The sequence below is a fragment of the Pongo abelii genome, chromosome 13 (genome assembly GCF_028885655.2).
Source record: "Pongo abelii isolate AG06213 chromosome 13, NHGRI_mPonAbe1-v2.0_pri, whole genome shotgun sequence".
NCBI lineage: Eukaryota > Metazoa > Chordata > Mammalia > Primates > Hominidae > Pongo > Pongo abelii.
In genome coordinates, this window is record NC_071998.2 from 114,912,328 (window position 1) to 114,930,426 (window position 18,099).

The 18,099-nt window shown below is 43.7% G+C and overlaps 1 protein-coding gene across 22 annotated transcripts in view; it reads right to left on the reverse strand.

Annotated features, from left to right (window-relative positions):
* The window catches only part of DENND1A (DENN domain containing 1A), a 543,986-nt gene that overhangs the window by 232,615 nt on the left and 293,272 nt on the right, over nucleotides 1–18,099 (reverse strand). For all 22 annotated transcript variants that reach the window (XR_008509988.2, XR_008509986.2, XM_063714418.1 and 19 more), the window contains one exon: nucleotides 16,421–16,521. Coding sequence is in view for 20 of the 22 variants with exons in the window: in XM_063714418.1 (XP_063570488.1) it covers nucleotides 16,421–16,521 (101 nt within the window). In the remaining 2 variants the exon portion in view is untranslated. The remainder of the gene's footprint in view (nucleotides 1–16,420; nucleotides 16,522–18,099) is intronic.

Here is an 18,099-nt window from a genome sequence, read left to right on the forward strand (position 1 = left end):
TGCTGGTGTTGAGGCAGACACAACAGAATAACCTTTACCTGGAAGATATCTTTAGTTTGAATCTTCTTAAGACGAAAAGGAACTTTTATTGAGTTACTATAATTCAGTCACTTTTATGCATTACACACATAATGCTCAAGGGAACTCTGCAAGGTGGTGCTATCATCCCTATTTTCAGGTTAGGAAACAGGCTCAGAAAGAAAAAATTTGCCGAGATCGCACAGCTGGTCAGTGGTGAAGCCGTACTTCAGACGCAAGGCTGCTGAACAGAGAGCCCAAGCTCTGTGCGTGAGGTCACACAGCACATACTCAGTACTTAAGCTGAAAGGAAAAGAGCGCTGGGGTACCAAAAGGGCTATTCGCCAGTCCTCTTGGTTCCAGGCCTGTGATGCCGAGCGCTTCTCTGACAGGTAAGTCCTATGGCATGAGCTTATTCCCAGCAAGGAAGAAGCAAGAATATGGAAACTGCAGACTTATTAACGATTCTGTAGTCCTTGTTCATTATTACCGCACTTTCACAATTTGTTTAATTCCTTTCCCCCAGATAACCAGGGCTCTCTTAATCATGTTCCCCTGAGGTGAGCAGCTACTAATTGGAAATGAGTCCAGTGAAATAAAGGAACACTGGCTGCTAAAAAAAAAAAAAAAAAAAAAAAAAAAAATACAGCTTCCCAAGACAAAGTGGGAGGGGGGAGGAAACAAGGGAGAGGCGGTCCCTCCACCTCCAGGGGGGCAACACCTCTGCCATCATGAAGGAACACAGCTTAGGGTAGCCCAGGGATTTGGAAAGATCACTGTTTTTCTGTTTTTCATATAAACACATAGGTATCCACGTTACAATATACACATCACAGTGTCACCTTACCTCTCAGAGGCCCACCATCTTCTTAATCAAATACCCTGATCAGGCAAAGGGGATCCCACATTCAGAAAGGAAAACTCTGAAGGAGGTCTTATGTGAGCTTTTCTTTTTTTGTAAAAGACACAAACGTGTAAACACAGATTGTCTTGTGGTTTTAAATTCTGCTCGAAATAATGAGCCTGGCTTTATTAGAGAGGTTAAAGGACAAGAGAATGGGAAAAAGAAAAAGAACAGACACCAGAGAACATATCTTGCTGGAGAATGCGAATGATCACGGTTTTGGGCTTACTGAGAGCGATGAGACAGCTGCTCTTCAGGCTAATGTAACAGCCAGTGTAGGACAGGAAGCCAGTAAGAGCAGCCACTACTGACTGCAAATTTGCCAAGAGCCAGTATAGGCTAAGGCATTTTCCTCATTAGATTCTCACCACAGCAGCATAAGGAGGGTACTATCAGAACTACCATTTCACAGATGGAAAAACTAAGATTGGAAAAGCTAAATCATTCCTCTGACGTCACACAGCTAGTAAGTGGCAGAACTGGGACTAGAACCCAAGCCCATGATATGGGGATAAAGCAAGCTCCTTATTTCCTGGAGACCAGCATTCCCATAGCCTGCAGAGGAAGGAGGTTAGGTGGTTTTCTCTAACCTGCTCCCTAAGGGCTGGCCTGCAGCTGTGACAAGACCTAGGAGCTTCCACATTCTGTCTGAGCTCCTCCTCCCCTGCTACCTTTTCCATCACAGGAAGCTTCTGGTCCCTAAAGTGCCTCTGAGCTCATCTCAATCACATGGTGGCCCCACAGGCCTCAGCTTCACATTCCTTCAAGTCCTACTGAAGCCATGCTGCCTGCCTCTCAGATTGCCCAGTCATGGCTAACACCTCTCTTGGTAGGGGCTTTTGTCCGGGTTACCCATTTGACATAAAGCATGTGCTGATTTGAAGGGTGACTCTAGATTGTCAGTCACCGAAGCACAGAGTCCTGTTTCCCAGAGCCTCCCATGGTGCCACGTGCAGAGCAGGAAGGATAAAACAGTTGAGCTATTTACTGAGCACACACCACATTTCAAGGGCTGCATAGGAGGCTCTAGCCATCTTATCTCATTTAATCCTCAAATAATCCAATTTACACCATCCATTGTATAGCTTTTTTTGGAGACAGAGTCTTGCTCTGTTGCCCAGGCTGGAGTGCAGTGGTACGATCTTGGCCCACTGCAACCTCTGTCTCCTGGGTTCAAGTGATTCTTCTGCCTCAGTCTCTCGAGTTGCTGGGATTACAGGTGTGTACTACCATGCCTGGCTGATTTTTGTATTTTTAGTGCAGACAGGGTTTCACCTTGTTGCCTAGGTTGGTCTTGAACTCCTGACCTCAGGTGATCCACCTGCCTCGGCCTTCTAAAGTACTGGGATTATGGGCGTGAGCCACTGTGCCTGGCCATTTTATAGAATTAAAAAGGTATTCTCAAAAACGTGCCTATGGGATCACCCAGTTAATGGTGATCCCAGCCCAAATCCTTCTACTTCCAAGTCTCTTATGCTACTCTTACTTGCTAGTGACTTCTCTTAACCATTATGCTACAGTTGACAAAAAATGGTTACCGGATAATTATAGCTAAAAAAGTAAAATAGCTAGTGGGTTCATAGCCAGAATAAAACTATATTTGCCTTACTAGCTGGAATTGACTGATACTCTTTTCTGTTCTAAGCGGGATTTAAGGCGATTTATATGAATATTTTCAACATAGCAACAAAAGTACGAAAAGAAATAGGAGCTAAGGGGGGAAAAAAAGGAAGCTGTGGCAAGGTTAGTGTTTCCATTTCATGCTGGGACACCTGCTGGGATGGTCACAGGTTTGGCTCTGGACACTCTGGCCACCAACCCAAAAGGGAAACAAGATTGTGAGGTATTTTGTGGTGTCCACAGGAGAAACCAGCCACCCAGGAGCTTGAATTTTCAAAAGGCTCCTGGGGAGGGAAAATTGTTTTCCACAGGCCGGTTAGTCAGTCAGTCAACAGTTATCACTAATATCAGGCACCATGCTGGTCTGGGGCAAGAGGAGAGAAAAACAGATCTGGTCCCCATGTGAAGCTCACAGTTAACGGCAGATCAAATAAGCGCATTATTGTACATGCGCAAACCGCTGCAAGGAGACGCACAGGGTGTTGTTGGGTACACAACGGAAGGGCTTGAGATGACCTCATTTCATCTCTGCAGCAATCTTGAAGGGTGGGTCTCCATAATTCACAGAGGAACCCATGGCTCAAAGAGGTTAAGTGACTCGACAAAGGTCACAGCTGGTGAGAAGCAGAAAGTATGGGGTAACTGCCACGAGGTAGGCAAGCTTTTTTCTTTTTAGGGGAAAAAGTATTTAATGTCTTTCCTGGTTTCCAACCCAGCCCTCTCCGATTTATGAACAACAACAGAGGATGAGGATCCATGAGGAGACCAGGAACAATTCTGGATTAGGAGAGAAGGCAGAGATGGCCTAGCTTCCATTTGTGGTTTCGGCAGTGAGAGCACGGGGCCCTGCCACAGCAGAGGTGAGCTCAGTGTGCACCGATGTCCAGTGGGCGCTGGAGATGGTTTGCTAATGCAAGACACGTGTATCACTGGAGCTGATCAGTGACTGGCAGAGGGAGGACAATGCCCTTCTGAGTGTCGCTTTGTGGCTTCCTGGGGTAACCTATGCAGGTGGGGGCGGCGGAGATGCCTTCTAGAGCCCCAAGCCACTGGACGCAACAGAAATGAACACGAGTTACAAAGATAATGCCTGGACAAAATTCTGGGAGGTCAACATCAAAGCCTGGGGTAGCCTGCCCTTTTGTGCCTCCTTGGCCTACCGGAAGGCGACAGACTCGGAAAACATCAGGAAGGGCTCCGTGGCTAAGACCACTGCGGCAGAATAAGTTAATCACAGAGGAAAAGGTCAGGAGACAGGGCTCTCTGTTGCCACAGAGAATTCAATGAGAACCATAACAGCTAAAGCCAGACACGGAAAGGAAGTCTCAAGTTGTGAGCCACAAGCAGCCCACGAGATCCTGTGGAAACACACGAATGAATGAGCCACAAAACAAATAAGAGAAAAAGAGAAAGAGGCTTATGGAGAAATAAATGAAGAGAAAGTAACAGAAAAAAAAAAAGTATAAAAAATAGCGCAACTGGTAATAAAAGGAGATTTTCTCTTGCTGTTTTTCCAGGACTCATCCCATGTGCCAAGAGGCATAGCATCCAATTACCTTTTCAGCCTCGCCTTTCCATTCATCACGTTTTAAAGGGAAGACAAACCCACACTTGCTGAGAGGTCACTCAGAGCCTATCACTATGCTGGTGCTGCACATACTGTCCGTGGTGCCAGCACCTGAAAGAGGCAGGCACACTATCTCCAGAAGCCCTGCCATGAGGTCACTTGCTGCACTGCTGAAACTTCCTGTGACCCTGATGTTACTTGGTCTGTGGCCCCTGCCTTACGGGTGAACTATGGCTCCCAGGAACATATCTAGAGTGTCACTGCTATAGAGCCCCCTATACTGTGCCCCAGAATGTCCAGAGTTTTCTAAGTATTGGGTTCAAGCCAGGCTCCAAATCAGGGAGGAGTGAGGAATGTGTCACTCACATACAGAATGTGTCATGAGAAATGGAAAACCAGGCCAATGCTCAGGCAGGTAGGCAGGAGTCAGGGCCAGCAACGTTGCATGGAGGCCAGCAGAAACTAGGGCAGAGGAGGCGGGCTGTTGCCCCTCCCGACTTCAGGCAGCAGGAGGGAGCTGGGGAAGGTGGGAGTGGCAGGGCAGGTCCAGAGGCTCAGAGGCAGATACAGTAGCTAGGAGGTGGTTAGGCTGTGGTCCAGACAGCTCCCCAAAGGGTGGGTGGCTAAGCCAACAAGCACCATTCCCCTAATCTGGGAAGGGTCACTCCTGTGTTAAAGGGACATCTTGTCTTCTTTAACCCTGAAAGTCTCAGTAACGCTGGGAGTGACACTGCTGAGGCCAGTGAGAGCTGTCCCGCTATACTCCTGACATCGGTGCCTTCCGGGGTGCCTCTAGAGGAACAGGGCTAAAGGCTGAATGGCAACCATCTACACAGACTAACCCATTTTTACAGACCTTTTGCTTTTTGCTATATGTACTTTAAAAGGCTAAAAAAGTTATTTATTTATTATTATTATTATTTTTGAGACGGAGTCTCATTCTGTCACCCAGGCTGGAGTGCAGTGACATGATCTCAGCTCACTGCAACCTCTGCCTCTCAGGTTCAAGTGATTCTCCTGCCTCAGCCTCAGAGTAGCTGGGATTACAGGCACAGGCCACCACGCCCAGCTAATTTTTGCATTTTTAGTAGAGACGGGGTCTCACCATGTTAGCCAGGCTGGTCTTGAACTCCTGATCTCAGGTGATCCACCCGCCTGGGCCTCCCAAAGTGCTGGGATTACAGGCATGAGCCACTGCACCCAGCCTAAAAAAGTTTTTTATAATAAGAATGTATTACTTTACTAACAATATAGACTGTATTAAAAATCTAATGTATCTGGAATTAGTGGTGGTGATATATCTATTAGATGGACAGTGGATTAGATAGTTGGAATATACTACAAACTACTGATCTGTATACATACATTGATTGACTGATTGATTGAGACAGAGTCTCACTCTCCTTGACCAGGTTGGAGTGCAATGGCATGATCACAGCTTGTTGCAGCCTCAACTTTCCAGGTTCAGGTGATTCTCCTACTTCAGCCTCACAGAGAGCTGGGACTACGGGCACACACCATCACACCTGGCTAATTTTTGTATTTGTTCTACAGGGACATGATTCTGCCATGTTGCCCAGGATTGGTCTCGAACTCCTGGGCTCAAGCAATCTGCCCACCATTACAGGTGTGAGCCACTGCAGTTCGGGCCAGAATTGTATACTTTTAAGAGGGTGAATTTTGTGGGATGTGGATTATATTTCAACTTAAAAAATGTAGCAGAGAAATTGAAAAGACAGTTTTCTTATAGAGTCTACAGTATAAATAGAGATCAGCACAGAATCTGTGACACAGATAATACAAAGGGCCCAGTCTTTTCTTTACCTCATTTTTCCACCTGGAAAATAGTTCACATTGAAATTGTCCAGTCTGGGCATGGTGGCTTACACCTGTAATCACAGCACTTTGGGAGGCCAAGGTGGGCGGATCATTTGAGGTCAGGAGTTTGAGACCAGCCTGACCAACATAGTGAAACCCCTTCTCTACTAAAAATACAAAAAATCAGCTGGGTGTGGTGGTGCACACCTGTAATCTCAGCTACTTGGGAGGCTGAGGCAGGAGAATTGCTTGAACCCAGGAGGCAAAGGTTGCAGTGAGCTGAGATCACACCACTGTACTCCAGCCTGGGTGACAGAGTAAGACTCCATCTCAAAAAAAAAAAAAAAAAGAAAGAAAGAAAGAAAAGAAAAGAAAAAGAAAAAGAAAAAAAGGAAAAAAGAAATCGTCCAAAGCTTCCCCACAAGGCTCTTGGCACATTCAGTCTTGGGTGCTGCTCAAGGAAATGAAGGTGCATCTCAGTGTAGGGCTCAGTGACTGTTATCACCTCAAAACATTTTTCCAGCTGCCTACTTGGTGCCAGGATCCTCATGTAGAGCAATGCTTTTAGCTATCTCCCTGGCAATGACTTAGCAAAAGACACTGAGGCTCAGGCAGGAGATGTGACTCACTCAAAGTCACATCTTTAGTAGGACCAGAGTCTAGGATTTGGACCCAAGACTTTGACTTCCAAATCTGAACTGTTTTCTCTCACTTGGCCTCTCTGTTCAAGCCTCAGGGTCAAGTTTAGCCAAATCTCAGTTGAGGAATTACCCAACTAGCAATCTATGATTTCTGATCATTAAACCAACACACATTTGTGTATGTGTGTGTGCATTTCCTAACCATCAGTCCCACCACAGCCCAACTTCCCTTCCTCTTCTGTCTGAAACTAAGTTCCTGGTCCTTATCCCCTCCCGCCCCTCCCAGATGAGCTCTGTCGCAGTGGCACCATTCCACTCTTGGTGTCTTGCTGCTTCTTAGCTTAAAAAAAAAATCTCTATTCTCCCAATCTTGACTGGATGCTTGAGTTCTCTGGTGAAGTACTGTTTCCTCAGATCCAGAACCATCTATGTCCACCTATCTTCCTATGCCCACTGCCAGGAATATAATAAGTATTCATAAGCACTTGCTGCAAAATGGCAATGACATACAACTTTTGCTTACTTATGGAACCCAATCTTTAACAAAAGCTAGAAAGCCCAGAGTTTGGCATAAGTAAGAGAATTTTGGCCACAACTGTCCATCTAATCCACTTCCATTCTGTACGTTAAGTCTATATATTTAGCTGATGCAAAAAAAAATTCAGTTGAAATTCTTTTTTTTTTTTTCCCCAAGGCAGGGTCTTGCTCTATTGCCCAGGCTGGAGTGCAGTGGCATGATCTTGGCTAACTGTAACCATCACCCCCCAGGTTCAAGCAATTCTCATGCCTCAGCCTCCTGAGTAGCTGGGATTACAGGCATGTACCACCATGCCTAGCTAATTTTTTCTATTTTTAGTAGAGATGGGGTTTCACTATGTTGCTCAGGCTGGTCTTGAACTCTTGGCCCCAAGTGATCCATCCCCTTGGCCTCCCAAAGTGCTGGGATTACAGGTGTGAGCCACCATACCTGGCCTCAGTTGAAATTCTTAGCACCAGAGACACATTAATATATATTGACTATATATACAGCTATATAGCTATGAATAACACAAAGATAGTATCTACTATTTACAGAGCACCTGCTTTGTGTCAGTAGTAATCACTATTCACCTCCATCTGAAAATGTTGGCTCAGTGACCTCCAATCTAGTAAATGGGGAAGCCAGGTGAGGGCCAGACATTTCTGTTTCCACCGCACCACACTTTCATTTGAGTTCTGTCCCTGCCATCAAGAATATCAAGAATTCCACTTAATCTAGCATTGATCTATTTCCTATGCAAAATTTCATGGCATCGATGAAGACAGTGATTGGAATGGGCGCAGATCTGATTAACTGGATGTTACTTCAGAATTGTGTCCAGACTGATGCCCCATCACCTATGTGGACTGCGCATCTTTTGTTGAAAATCCTACATGGAATATGTGATGCACCATGTGGGGGCTGATTCAGAACCCTACATAACAGCACACAAAGGGCCTGAAACTAGCATCTCTCAGAGAGAGCTGAGCATCCCCACTCTGAGAGGAAGAACGGCTTCCAGAGTCATCTGGAAATGCCAAGAAATATGAGGCATTTTACAAAGTCAAATGCAAAATCGAAACCTTCACTGTACATATCCTATTTGACTTTTCAGTTCAACAATGCCCTCAAAAAGCATCAGAAGCTAGCTACTAACTTGGCTTTTGACCTGACTGTCCTTTGGGGGAAAAGCATGAGCTTGTCTTGATCTGCTCTGAAAATATTTTATCACAAATGTGTGTTAATAAGTGCCTAGAATAAACCAAATATACAAGTCAAGTTGGGAATTGATTTGTGGTCCCTATTTAGGACTACTTCTGAAGGAGGAAGGGGGAAAAAGAAATTTACATGGGAAATACCATATGGTTTCTACTGGGATCTTTTATTAGCAAAATTTAATTAGCATAGTGCCTGGTACATAATAAGTGCTCTATAAATATTTGCTGAATAAATGAATAATTAATGAATAACAACATACGTCTACAATTAGCAAGTCATCAAGAAGCTGACATGAAGAATTTTTTCAAAAAATCTTGGTGATGGGTACAATTTATTCTCTAACACCTCAGAGGATATTAGTAAGGAAAGCTTTAATATCAGATGGCCTTGGATTTCAAGTGCAGGCTCCACTATTTCTTGGCTGTGTGACAGTAGGTAAGTCACTAAACCTCTCTGAGCTTCAATTTCCTAATATATACAATGGAGCTATATTTACCTTGCAGCTTGATTTTGAAGATTTGCAATAATGTTTATAAAGAGCTTGTCACATACACTGTACTCAATAGATGGTGATTATGAAAGGGAATGCTGATTCTCATTAGCAAGTTAATCCTTTTCTCCCAGAAACACGAAGGCTTTCCCAACACTGGCCAAGGTCAAGGCCACCATCAGCTAAGGTAGGGAACATTCTCGTTTTCACTTTCAAAGTCAAAGGAATGGCACAGATCTAAAGTAGAAAGGAATCAGCAGCACATGTTTTTAAATATTCATAAGGGCTGGAAATGTCTTACTCCTTTCGTTTTCTCTGCCATCTGCTTTTGTTTCTTTTCTTTTCATTCTTATGCCACAGCTGCAAATGAAAACAACCATACAATAACTCAAGTTAAATAAAAAAAAAAAATCAAAATAAAAACAATCTGAGGGATAAAAAGAGAAGATGAATTATAAAGTTTTCCCCTAAGCTCTCAAGGCAACAGAAGTAAGAATAATGTTTAATGTTGAGTTAAACCTTCTGGAAACCGAAATCCATGTCCCATGTTTATAATAATGGTGAAAAAAGCAATCATCATTTACTAATGGGCCCCTAGGTGCCACTTGACTAATAACTCTAATGGCTATAGCCACTTTTCAAAGCAGGTAAGTTATACCCATTTTACAGAACAAGACATTGCAGATCAGAGAGGTAAAACAGATTTTTAATGGTTACATAGTTAATAAGAGATAAGACTAAGATTTGAATCCAGGTCTGCCTGAATCCAAAACCTAGGCACTTCCCACACTATTATCCACTCCAAAAATAGGAAGGGACACACAAAAAAATAATTTGAGAAATATTTAGGGCAGCCCATTTGTACTAAACTGATTTTTTCCAGATAATTAAAATCTGTGATTATAGCTCTAATTAAAGTTAACTCAGATGATTGTATGTTGTATTTGTGAATGTGCAATTAGTCCTCCACATAATTGTAGGGATTTCAGTATCCTACTTTTCATTTATTAACTGCATGCAAACTAGAGCTTTGCTGTCATGGCCTCTGGTCTACAAAAGGCTGCAATACAGCTTTTGGGGTTTCTGGACTCAATGACTGTGACCTGTGATACCAACAGCAGGGTCTGGGCTCAGCCCCATTTAACATGTCTTTGTCCAGAAGTCAATGAAGACTTCATCTTCAGGCGCCATGTAAAAAGCTCTTATGGCCTACACTGTTGTCCTGAAAACTCCTAGCAGCATGTACCTGAAGAAAAACTGGCAGCAGTGGTCCTCATGTGTTAATTACACTTGTGAAGTCTATTATGCATAGAAAGGGCACCTGCTGGCAGTGAAAATGACTAGAATCCGCCCTTCCTGTGCAGTGAGTAAATTGAGAGTTCATTTCTACAGGAGATAATAGTTTTCAGATTCCATTTTGTGTATCCCCTGCATGGGGACATACTTAACATTTAAATCATCTGCAGAGGAGCAAACCTCCTTCAAATTTACATGTTTCAGGCTCCTAGCACTTTACTTAAAATGCTAGTTATCCCTGCTGGCTCTTACCACCAAGGATTAAACTCAATGGTGGTGAAAGTTACTGGGCATAATAGAATGAAGTTATTAGCATTGACTCAAATTTCATGACATTTGTAGTCTCTGACCAAAGCAGTGGTAGTGGCTGAAGGTGGTCAAATCAACCCTTCATTATGGAAGATGTGTTTTTTCTCTTGGAGTCTTTCATTTCATCATTCTTATATCTTACAGTTAACAAACAGACACCAATCCCCATCGGCCTGTAATCATCCTTTGGTCATATGTCAAAAAGTTCTTTCACGGAAACAAGAGACCAGGAAAAAGACTGCTATTAAAGAAACAGAAACTTCCAAGATGGTGTCTCCTCTCAAAAGTCACTCAGGCACCAGTAAATACAAATCTCAACCTGAATTTTCTGGAGTGGAAATTTAGGATGACAAGGACTTAGCAGCTTTCCTTGCCAACATCATTGCCCTTGGTCAGGGTGGTAGCCGTTTTTCAGAGTGCTAGAGTTAGAGAAGGTTGAAAAAATGATCTTGGATCAGCTTTCACAGGAAAATAAAACACCTAATGTATCTCCAAGAAAACATGAAAGGAGAAATGAATGGCACCTGGAAAGAACAACTGGCTAGAATAAACACTGATTTGTGACAATAAAGCTTTTAATTATAAAAACCATACTTTTTCTTTGTAGAAATATTGGAAAATATGGAAAATAAAAAGCATGCAGAAATCCTCTCCCGCCTCCCCATCACGGGTCTCTGTTAAACATTTTGGTGTATTTCTTTCCAGATTTCTGCCTCTCTATATGTATACATACATATATACATCCGATTTTTTGTGTATTATGTGTCCATATAATTCTCTTAATAAAAATTTGATAGTAGAGTATAATACATAATGTCTATATCAGGGAAAGTTACTAAAGCTCTTGGGGCCTTGGTCTACTAATCATCTGTGAAATGGGGTTAACAGTATCTGCCTTGCAGGGTTGTTGGAAGAATTCAACGCCATCACAGATGTAAAGGAGATGGACCAGTGTTCAACAACGGCAGCTATCTTCGTCACTGATGTTACTGACAGAGCATTTTCCCCTCCACAGTTCCAGGAACGTAAGCTGCCTGTTTTAAACTAGCTAACAGTTTAGCAACCAAAACTTTTCAAATAATAGAAAGCTGAAGTTGGGCCACACATGGTAGCTCATGCCTGTAATCCCAGTACTTTGGGAGGCTGAGGCAGGTGGATCACCTGAAGTCAGGAGTTAGAGACCAGCCTGGCCAACATGGCGAAATCCTGTCTCTACTAAAAATACAAAAATTAGCCAGGCGTGGTGGTATGCACCTGTGATTCCAGCTACTAGGGAGGCAGAGGCAGGAGAATCGCTTGAACCCAGGAGGCTGAGGTTGCAGTGAGCCAAGATCGTGCCACTGCATTCCAGCCTGGGTGACAAAGCAAGACTTTGTCTCATAAAATAAAATAAGATAAATATTAAAAAAATAAAATTATACTACCACTTGGCAGAGGAACTATATTGATTCTCCCAGCTCTACCAATCCCTGCAGAAGCCCCGGATATTCCTCCCTGAAGCACAGCATGAAAACCCACTGGTGAATCTCTTCCAGGGGGAACCGTGAGACAGGATCTCACTCTCTCACCCAGACTGGAGGGCAGTGGCTCAATTGTGGCTCACTGTAGCCTCGACCTCCTGGGCTCAAGCAATCCTCTCACCTCAACCTCCTGCGTAGCTGGGACTACAGTTGTGTGCCACTATGGCTGGCATTTTTTTTTTTTTTTTTTTTTAATTTTCTGTGGAGATGGGGATCTCACAATTTGCCCAGGCTGGTCTCAAACTCCTAGGCTCAAGTGATCCTCCTGCCTTGGCCTCCCAAAGTGCCGGGATTACAGGTATAAGCTACCACATTCGACCTGAGGCTACCTTTTAGAGCACACATCTGGCATGTGGTGTGTATGGGCGGGGGGTGTCTCTCCCTGTGGAAGACCCTGAGACATGTCTATGGGGAAGGGACCTATGTCTATGAAGGCGGGCGCATCTGTGTGGGGTCTATTCCTGTGAGCATACTGTGTGTATGGGGGGAAAGGGGATGGCAGCAGGTTCTACATGCTAAGGGGGCTTGATGTCACTCCAGGACTCTGTCTCGGGTGATGTGTGTCTCCTTTCTACCTTCTCCTGCTTTTTCTCGCTCTCTCTCTCTCCCTTCCATCTTCCTTGGGTGTGTGTTTTGTTCCTTCTTCTCCCCTCTATTTCCCCTCATCTCCTTCCTCCTCTCTGAGCGTCAGTGTCTGCCTCTGCCCAGCCCCTCAAGCTTTCATTTGAACAACAACAAACACTACTGGATAGTAAACAGGGTCCTTTTGGTCCTTTCTTTGGAGATATATGGCAGTGAGAAGAAATCAAGAGAGTTGGCTCAGAAGCTCAAGCACAGGGAGTTTAAGAAAAGGTTGAATCTGAGGAATGGGGCACCTAAGCACATGTGCAAGAGAGGAGGGAGGCAGCAGAAAGGGGTATTTAATGAAACCCGAGAAAACAGAGGTCTAGATGGGTCCCAGAGAATCCTCAGGAGACAGCACCCAGGCCCAGGTGAAGTCAATGGCTTTGGAAAGACTGCTCTTCCTCTCTCAGGAATGGTAGGAGAGGAAGAGGCAGGCAGGCAGCAAGTAACCAGCCTTGAGTGAGAAGGAGGGCAGTTGTGGGAACACAGACCCTATGTACCCCTCTTCTCGCCAGATGTGACAATGCATCCCCATCCCTGAGCCTGCACATGGTGGGGAGAGTGAGGGCTCAGGGGTGACTGCAGAGAAGGAGGGCAAGCTAAGGTTAGGCAGCACCACTCTCTAGCAGGTCCTCTCTGCAAAGGCTCTCAGACTTTCACCAGCAGTATCTTCCAGACAAGGAGCAGATAAGAAAATGGTAGGGGTGCCCAGGGTCAGTGGCAAGGCCAGGGAAGCAACAGCCTGCAGAGAACTGGTGAAAAACCCAGGAGCAGTTCTGGCCTGTCTATGGGCCTGTGTCTTCGACACCCAATTGTTTGAGTTTCTTCTGCTGGAAACTGACTCTCATCCCTGTCTTCCCAGCACTTAGTGCAGTGCCTGAGACATGGCCAGCATCGGGAAACAGCTGCTCAACTGAAAAAGCTCACAACACCAGGCACGGTGGCTCACGCCTGTAACCGCAACCCTTCAGGAGGCCGAGGCAGGTGGATCATGAGGTCAGGAGATCGAGACCATCCTGGCTAACACGAGAAACTCCATCTCTACTAAAATTACAAAAAATTAGCCGAGTGTGATGGTGTGCGCCTGTAATCCCAGCTACTCAGGAGGCTGAGGCAGGAGAATCGCTTGAACCTGGGAGGCAGAGGTTGCAGTGAGCCGAGATTGTGCCATTGCACTCCAGGCTGGGCGACAGAGCGACACTCTGTCTCAAAAAAAAAAAAAAAAAAAAAAAAGAGAAAGAGAAAGAGAGAGAGAGAGAGAGCGAGCGAGCGAGCTTACAAAGACTTGGAGCAAGGAGGCCAGCAGGAAACCAGAGGGGGCTGAGTGAGCTTCAGACGGTTAATGACACAGGTGTCACCCCGCTGGGTGGCTGATAGTTCTTTTCGGTCTATAAAGTGCATTAGCACATACGTTATTTTATTTCATCCTAGAAACAGTTTAAAGAACAGGTTGCAGTATTTTCAGCCCTCAACAGAGAAGAGATTCAGAGAGGCAAAGGCACTTGCTCTAAGCTACACAGCCAGGCAGTAACGGAGCGGAGACAGGGACTCAGGCGTCCTCCTCTTAGCCCCGTCCTATCCTTGTGTGTGCTACTCCATGGCCTCTCTGAGGGAGTAAAGTAATCTCACTATAGATGACAAAACAGTGCAAATGTGAGCTCAGTGGGAATAAGGGGAGGCCAGTAGTGTGGATTCTGAAGCCACTGAAGACAGCAGAGAATAAGATGGGAAGGAGATGTGGACATCTCAACAAATAGGTGATGAAGATCCCAGAGACAAGCAGATGACAGTGACATGGGAGGGAGGAAGGTTCCTAGGGGCTGTGCTAGAAGCCAGATGACAGGGCAGAGCTCACACCAGACCATGGCAGCGGGGACAGGAGTCTAACAATCTCCCCTTTGAAGTCTGGGAGCAGAAGGAGCAGCCTCACTAGGGCAGAGTCCAGCATTCCCTAGAGTCTCCAATGGAAGGAGAGAGGCTGGAGACCTGGGTACAGGGGAGGGGTCTGGGATGGGCCCAGGGGTTTGAAAACACTCCCTGAGGAACAGAGCAAACACAAACATTTAATGTCACATGGTGAATTTGTTATAAGGGGTTTACATCCTTATCCTTTCCTATCTGCAAACATTACTTTATCTCCTACCCACTCAAGAAGGGATGAACACAAAAATCTAGACCAGCAGTATCTGGGCGTCACCATTAACTGAAAATAGTTTCCAAAATAAACCAAAGTATGAAGAGACATAGTGAAAAAAAAGTGGGGTTCAGCCATTGATGAATCAAGAAGAAATTCAAAATTAGCCAGGATTCTATACTCCACATGGTAGAAAACATATTGCCCCTTAATCTCCTAAGAGGTGGGAGAGAGGCACGAATAAGATAACTCACCTTGATAAGAAAGACATATAATAAAGAGCGAATCAGGCCCATTCACTTACTGCTGTGCATGAGAGAGGGCCACTGATTTTCACATGATGGCCCTGAGTTACGTCCTTGTTATCTCCATGGCATCTTGGGAAGAGGGTGAGCCCAGCACGTTCCAATTAGGAGTGACTGTGGAATGCCTTCAAGCTCCTTAGACAACCTGGCTACTTGGGTGGACCTTTCCAGTGAGATGATTGCAAAATGGGATGGAGATCCCAGCAAAAGTATGACTGACCTGGACTCAATCACTCCGAACCAGTGGTCAGTGTCCCGTGTCATCTGTCCTTAAGCAACAGGGCTATGACCCTCAAATGGCTTCCCTTCTCCTGAAGCTCTCAATATCCGGCATGCAGTTAGTCCCTTTCCCTCTCTGTGTACCATGCTCCCTTATGGACTTCTGTTGACTTGAGCTGTTTGGAGACAATGTCTTTAACTGCATTACACTAGAGAAAGAAATTATTCATGAGGAAAAGGGATCCAAATCGGTCACAAAGACAGTCTGTTTTGGTAATCTATTGAAGACAGATAGTGAGGACGATGACGTGTCTGCGGAAACATTTTCTGAGCTACCACGAGCCAGCTTTTCTACATGGGGTTCTTTCATATGTTATCTTGTTTCATCTTTGTATGATTATGTATTGAACAACTTCCTTTTACAGATGAGTAAACAAAGTCTTAAAGCCAAGTGACTTGCCCAAGATGGCAGGGCTGTCGCCAAAACCTTTGTTTCTTCCTTCTACTAAAGTCTGTTTCACTGAACAGTGAAATTCTCCTCAAAGAACTTCAGACGGTTTAGCGCTGCCTGGCTTGTGCTCCCAAACCACAGTGAGCACAAGTCTTAAGGAATGTGCCAGGGCATGGCTGAAACTTGAAGACCTTGGAGACCTCAATTGTTTTTGTCCCCAGTTTACAATTTGTCTTAGGAAAAAAACAAACAAACGTGCAACCTCTTGGTGCATTGCTTCCCCCAAACTGAGAAATGTGAAAAGTTACTACCTACTCTCTTGTACTCTTCAGAGTGTCATAACATACAAGAAAACTGGAAATGAAAGGGCCATGCAATCAGGTGGTCTTAAATCCATGCCACTTTGAAGTTAGTATTTTTATTTTTATTATTATTATTATATATATATATTTTTTTGAGACAGAGTCTCACTCTGTTGCCCCGGACGGAGTGCAGTGGCACAATTATAGCTCACTATAGCCTCAACCTCTCTGGCTCAAATGATCCTACCAACTCAGCCTCCTGAGTAGCTGGGACTACAGGTATGTGCCACCATGCCTGGCTTTTTTTTTTTTTTTGTACGGATGGATTCTCACTATTTTGTCCAGGCTGGATGAAGTTAGTATTTTTAATGTAGAGTCACCAACTGCATTAACAAGTGACACACCTAACATGCCCGGTCAGATCAGGGCAAAGGAGAAGCAGAGGACAGGGCCAGCCACCTTACCAGCAGTAATCCAGCAGATGCGGCGGCAGCACGGGGATGTACACATGCTGCCAGTACATGGGGTAGAGCATCGCCGCAGACCCGTGGATGCAGGCAGTCAGCTGGAACAGAGCAAAGCAGAGATCGATGAACAAATCCAAGGGAGGAGATACTGCCATTTGATTTCAGCAATACAATTCTATAATTTTTCAACATGTTTACATGATAAGCTGAAAAACCTGGAGAAATCATTCTAAGTTAACCAATCACCCTAATTCAAATTTAGTAAGAGCTTTCTTTTCAAAAAATCTTTTTTTCTGATGATAAAGCTAATATACGAAATAGAAAATTTTTAAAATGGTGAAAGGGATTAAAATAAATGCCACCACCATCAGAAGATTTAACATTGTAGGTTATCACACACACAAGCACATATATTCCCTTTTAAAATACAATTAGGATGACTATAAATACAGTATTCTTTTGTGTTTCTTAAAAGTGAACATTATTTGATGCCATTTTCCTTTAAATATTCTTAGAAAAAGATATCTCTTAATGATGCTTTAAAGGCACAAATCCAGAATATTCTTCAAATATTCTTAGAAAAAATATCTTTTAATGATACTCGATGAATTTCCCATGCTATTAATATATTTAACTACTCTACTACCATTAAGTAATATCATCATACAGGTCAATAATTTGTATCTACAGTTCCTAAATGTAGAATTCAGAGACAAAGGTTATAAACATTTCAAGGCACTGAATAAATACATGTCTCATAAATATGTTAGTATAATGAATAGATGAAGGATGGAGGCTCTTTACAGCCCCCACCCCCAGCCATACACCACGATTCTGGCCTCCCTGCCCCTCACCAGCACTACTCCTTGTAGTCAAGTTAGTAGCTTTAAAATGGTATCTATTTTACTTTTATTTTTATTCTGATCAGGACTAAGGTTGAACATTTTGTCATATGTTTCTTCACTATATTTATATAATAGACAAATGGTCTATTCATATCCTTAGCCCACTTTAAAAATGAGTATTAGTAATTTTTACTGGTTTATAAGCAATCATTGATGAAATGCAAAGAATATCCAGCCTTTGTAATGTTTTGAAAATAATTTATCCTTAATTTTCTTTGAATTTCTGGGCAAAGAGAAGGTCTAAATAATTACGTAGACAAATATTTTCTTCCATGATGGTTTCTACTGCTTTTATCCCAAGAAAGTCCTCCAAATTTTCCCCTAGCATTTAACTCTTCAGTCCATCTGGAATTACTTTAGGTTTAAGGACTGAAGTGAGAATTTATTTTTTCCACATAGGTAATCAATTGCTCTGGCACTGTTTACTGACTAATCCTTCCTCTCCACAGTCTTTTGACTTGCCCCTATTTTGTATTCCTTTTTTTTCTTGAGAGCTAGAGACATCATACAATCAGTATTTGATGCAATTAAAAATTTAGGAAACAAAGATACTACAAAGGGATACAATTGCTACAAAATTCAATATAGTGAAAAGAAAGGAAAAAAAAAAAACAACCTTTGGAGATATAGCTATGAAGTGACAAAAGCCAACAACACATGTTTCTTTCTGTCTTTTTTTCTTTAATGTTTCTTTGGTTTCAGGGAAGCCTGTTCCCATGAGGACTTTGCTTCTTTTGGAAGCTGTTAACTGGCCTTTGCTGACAGAAGGAC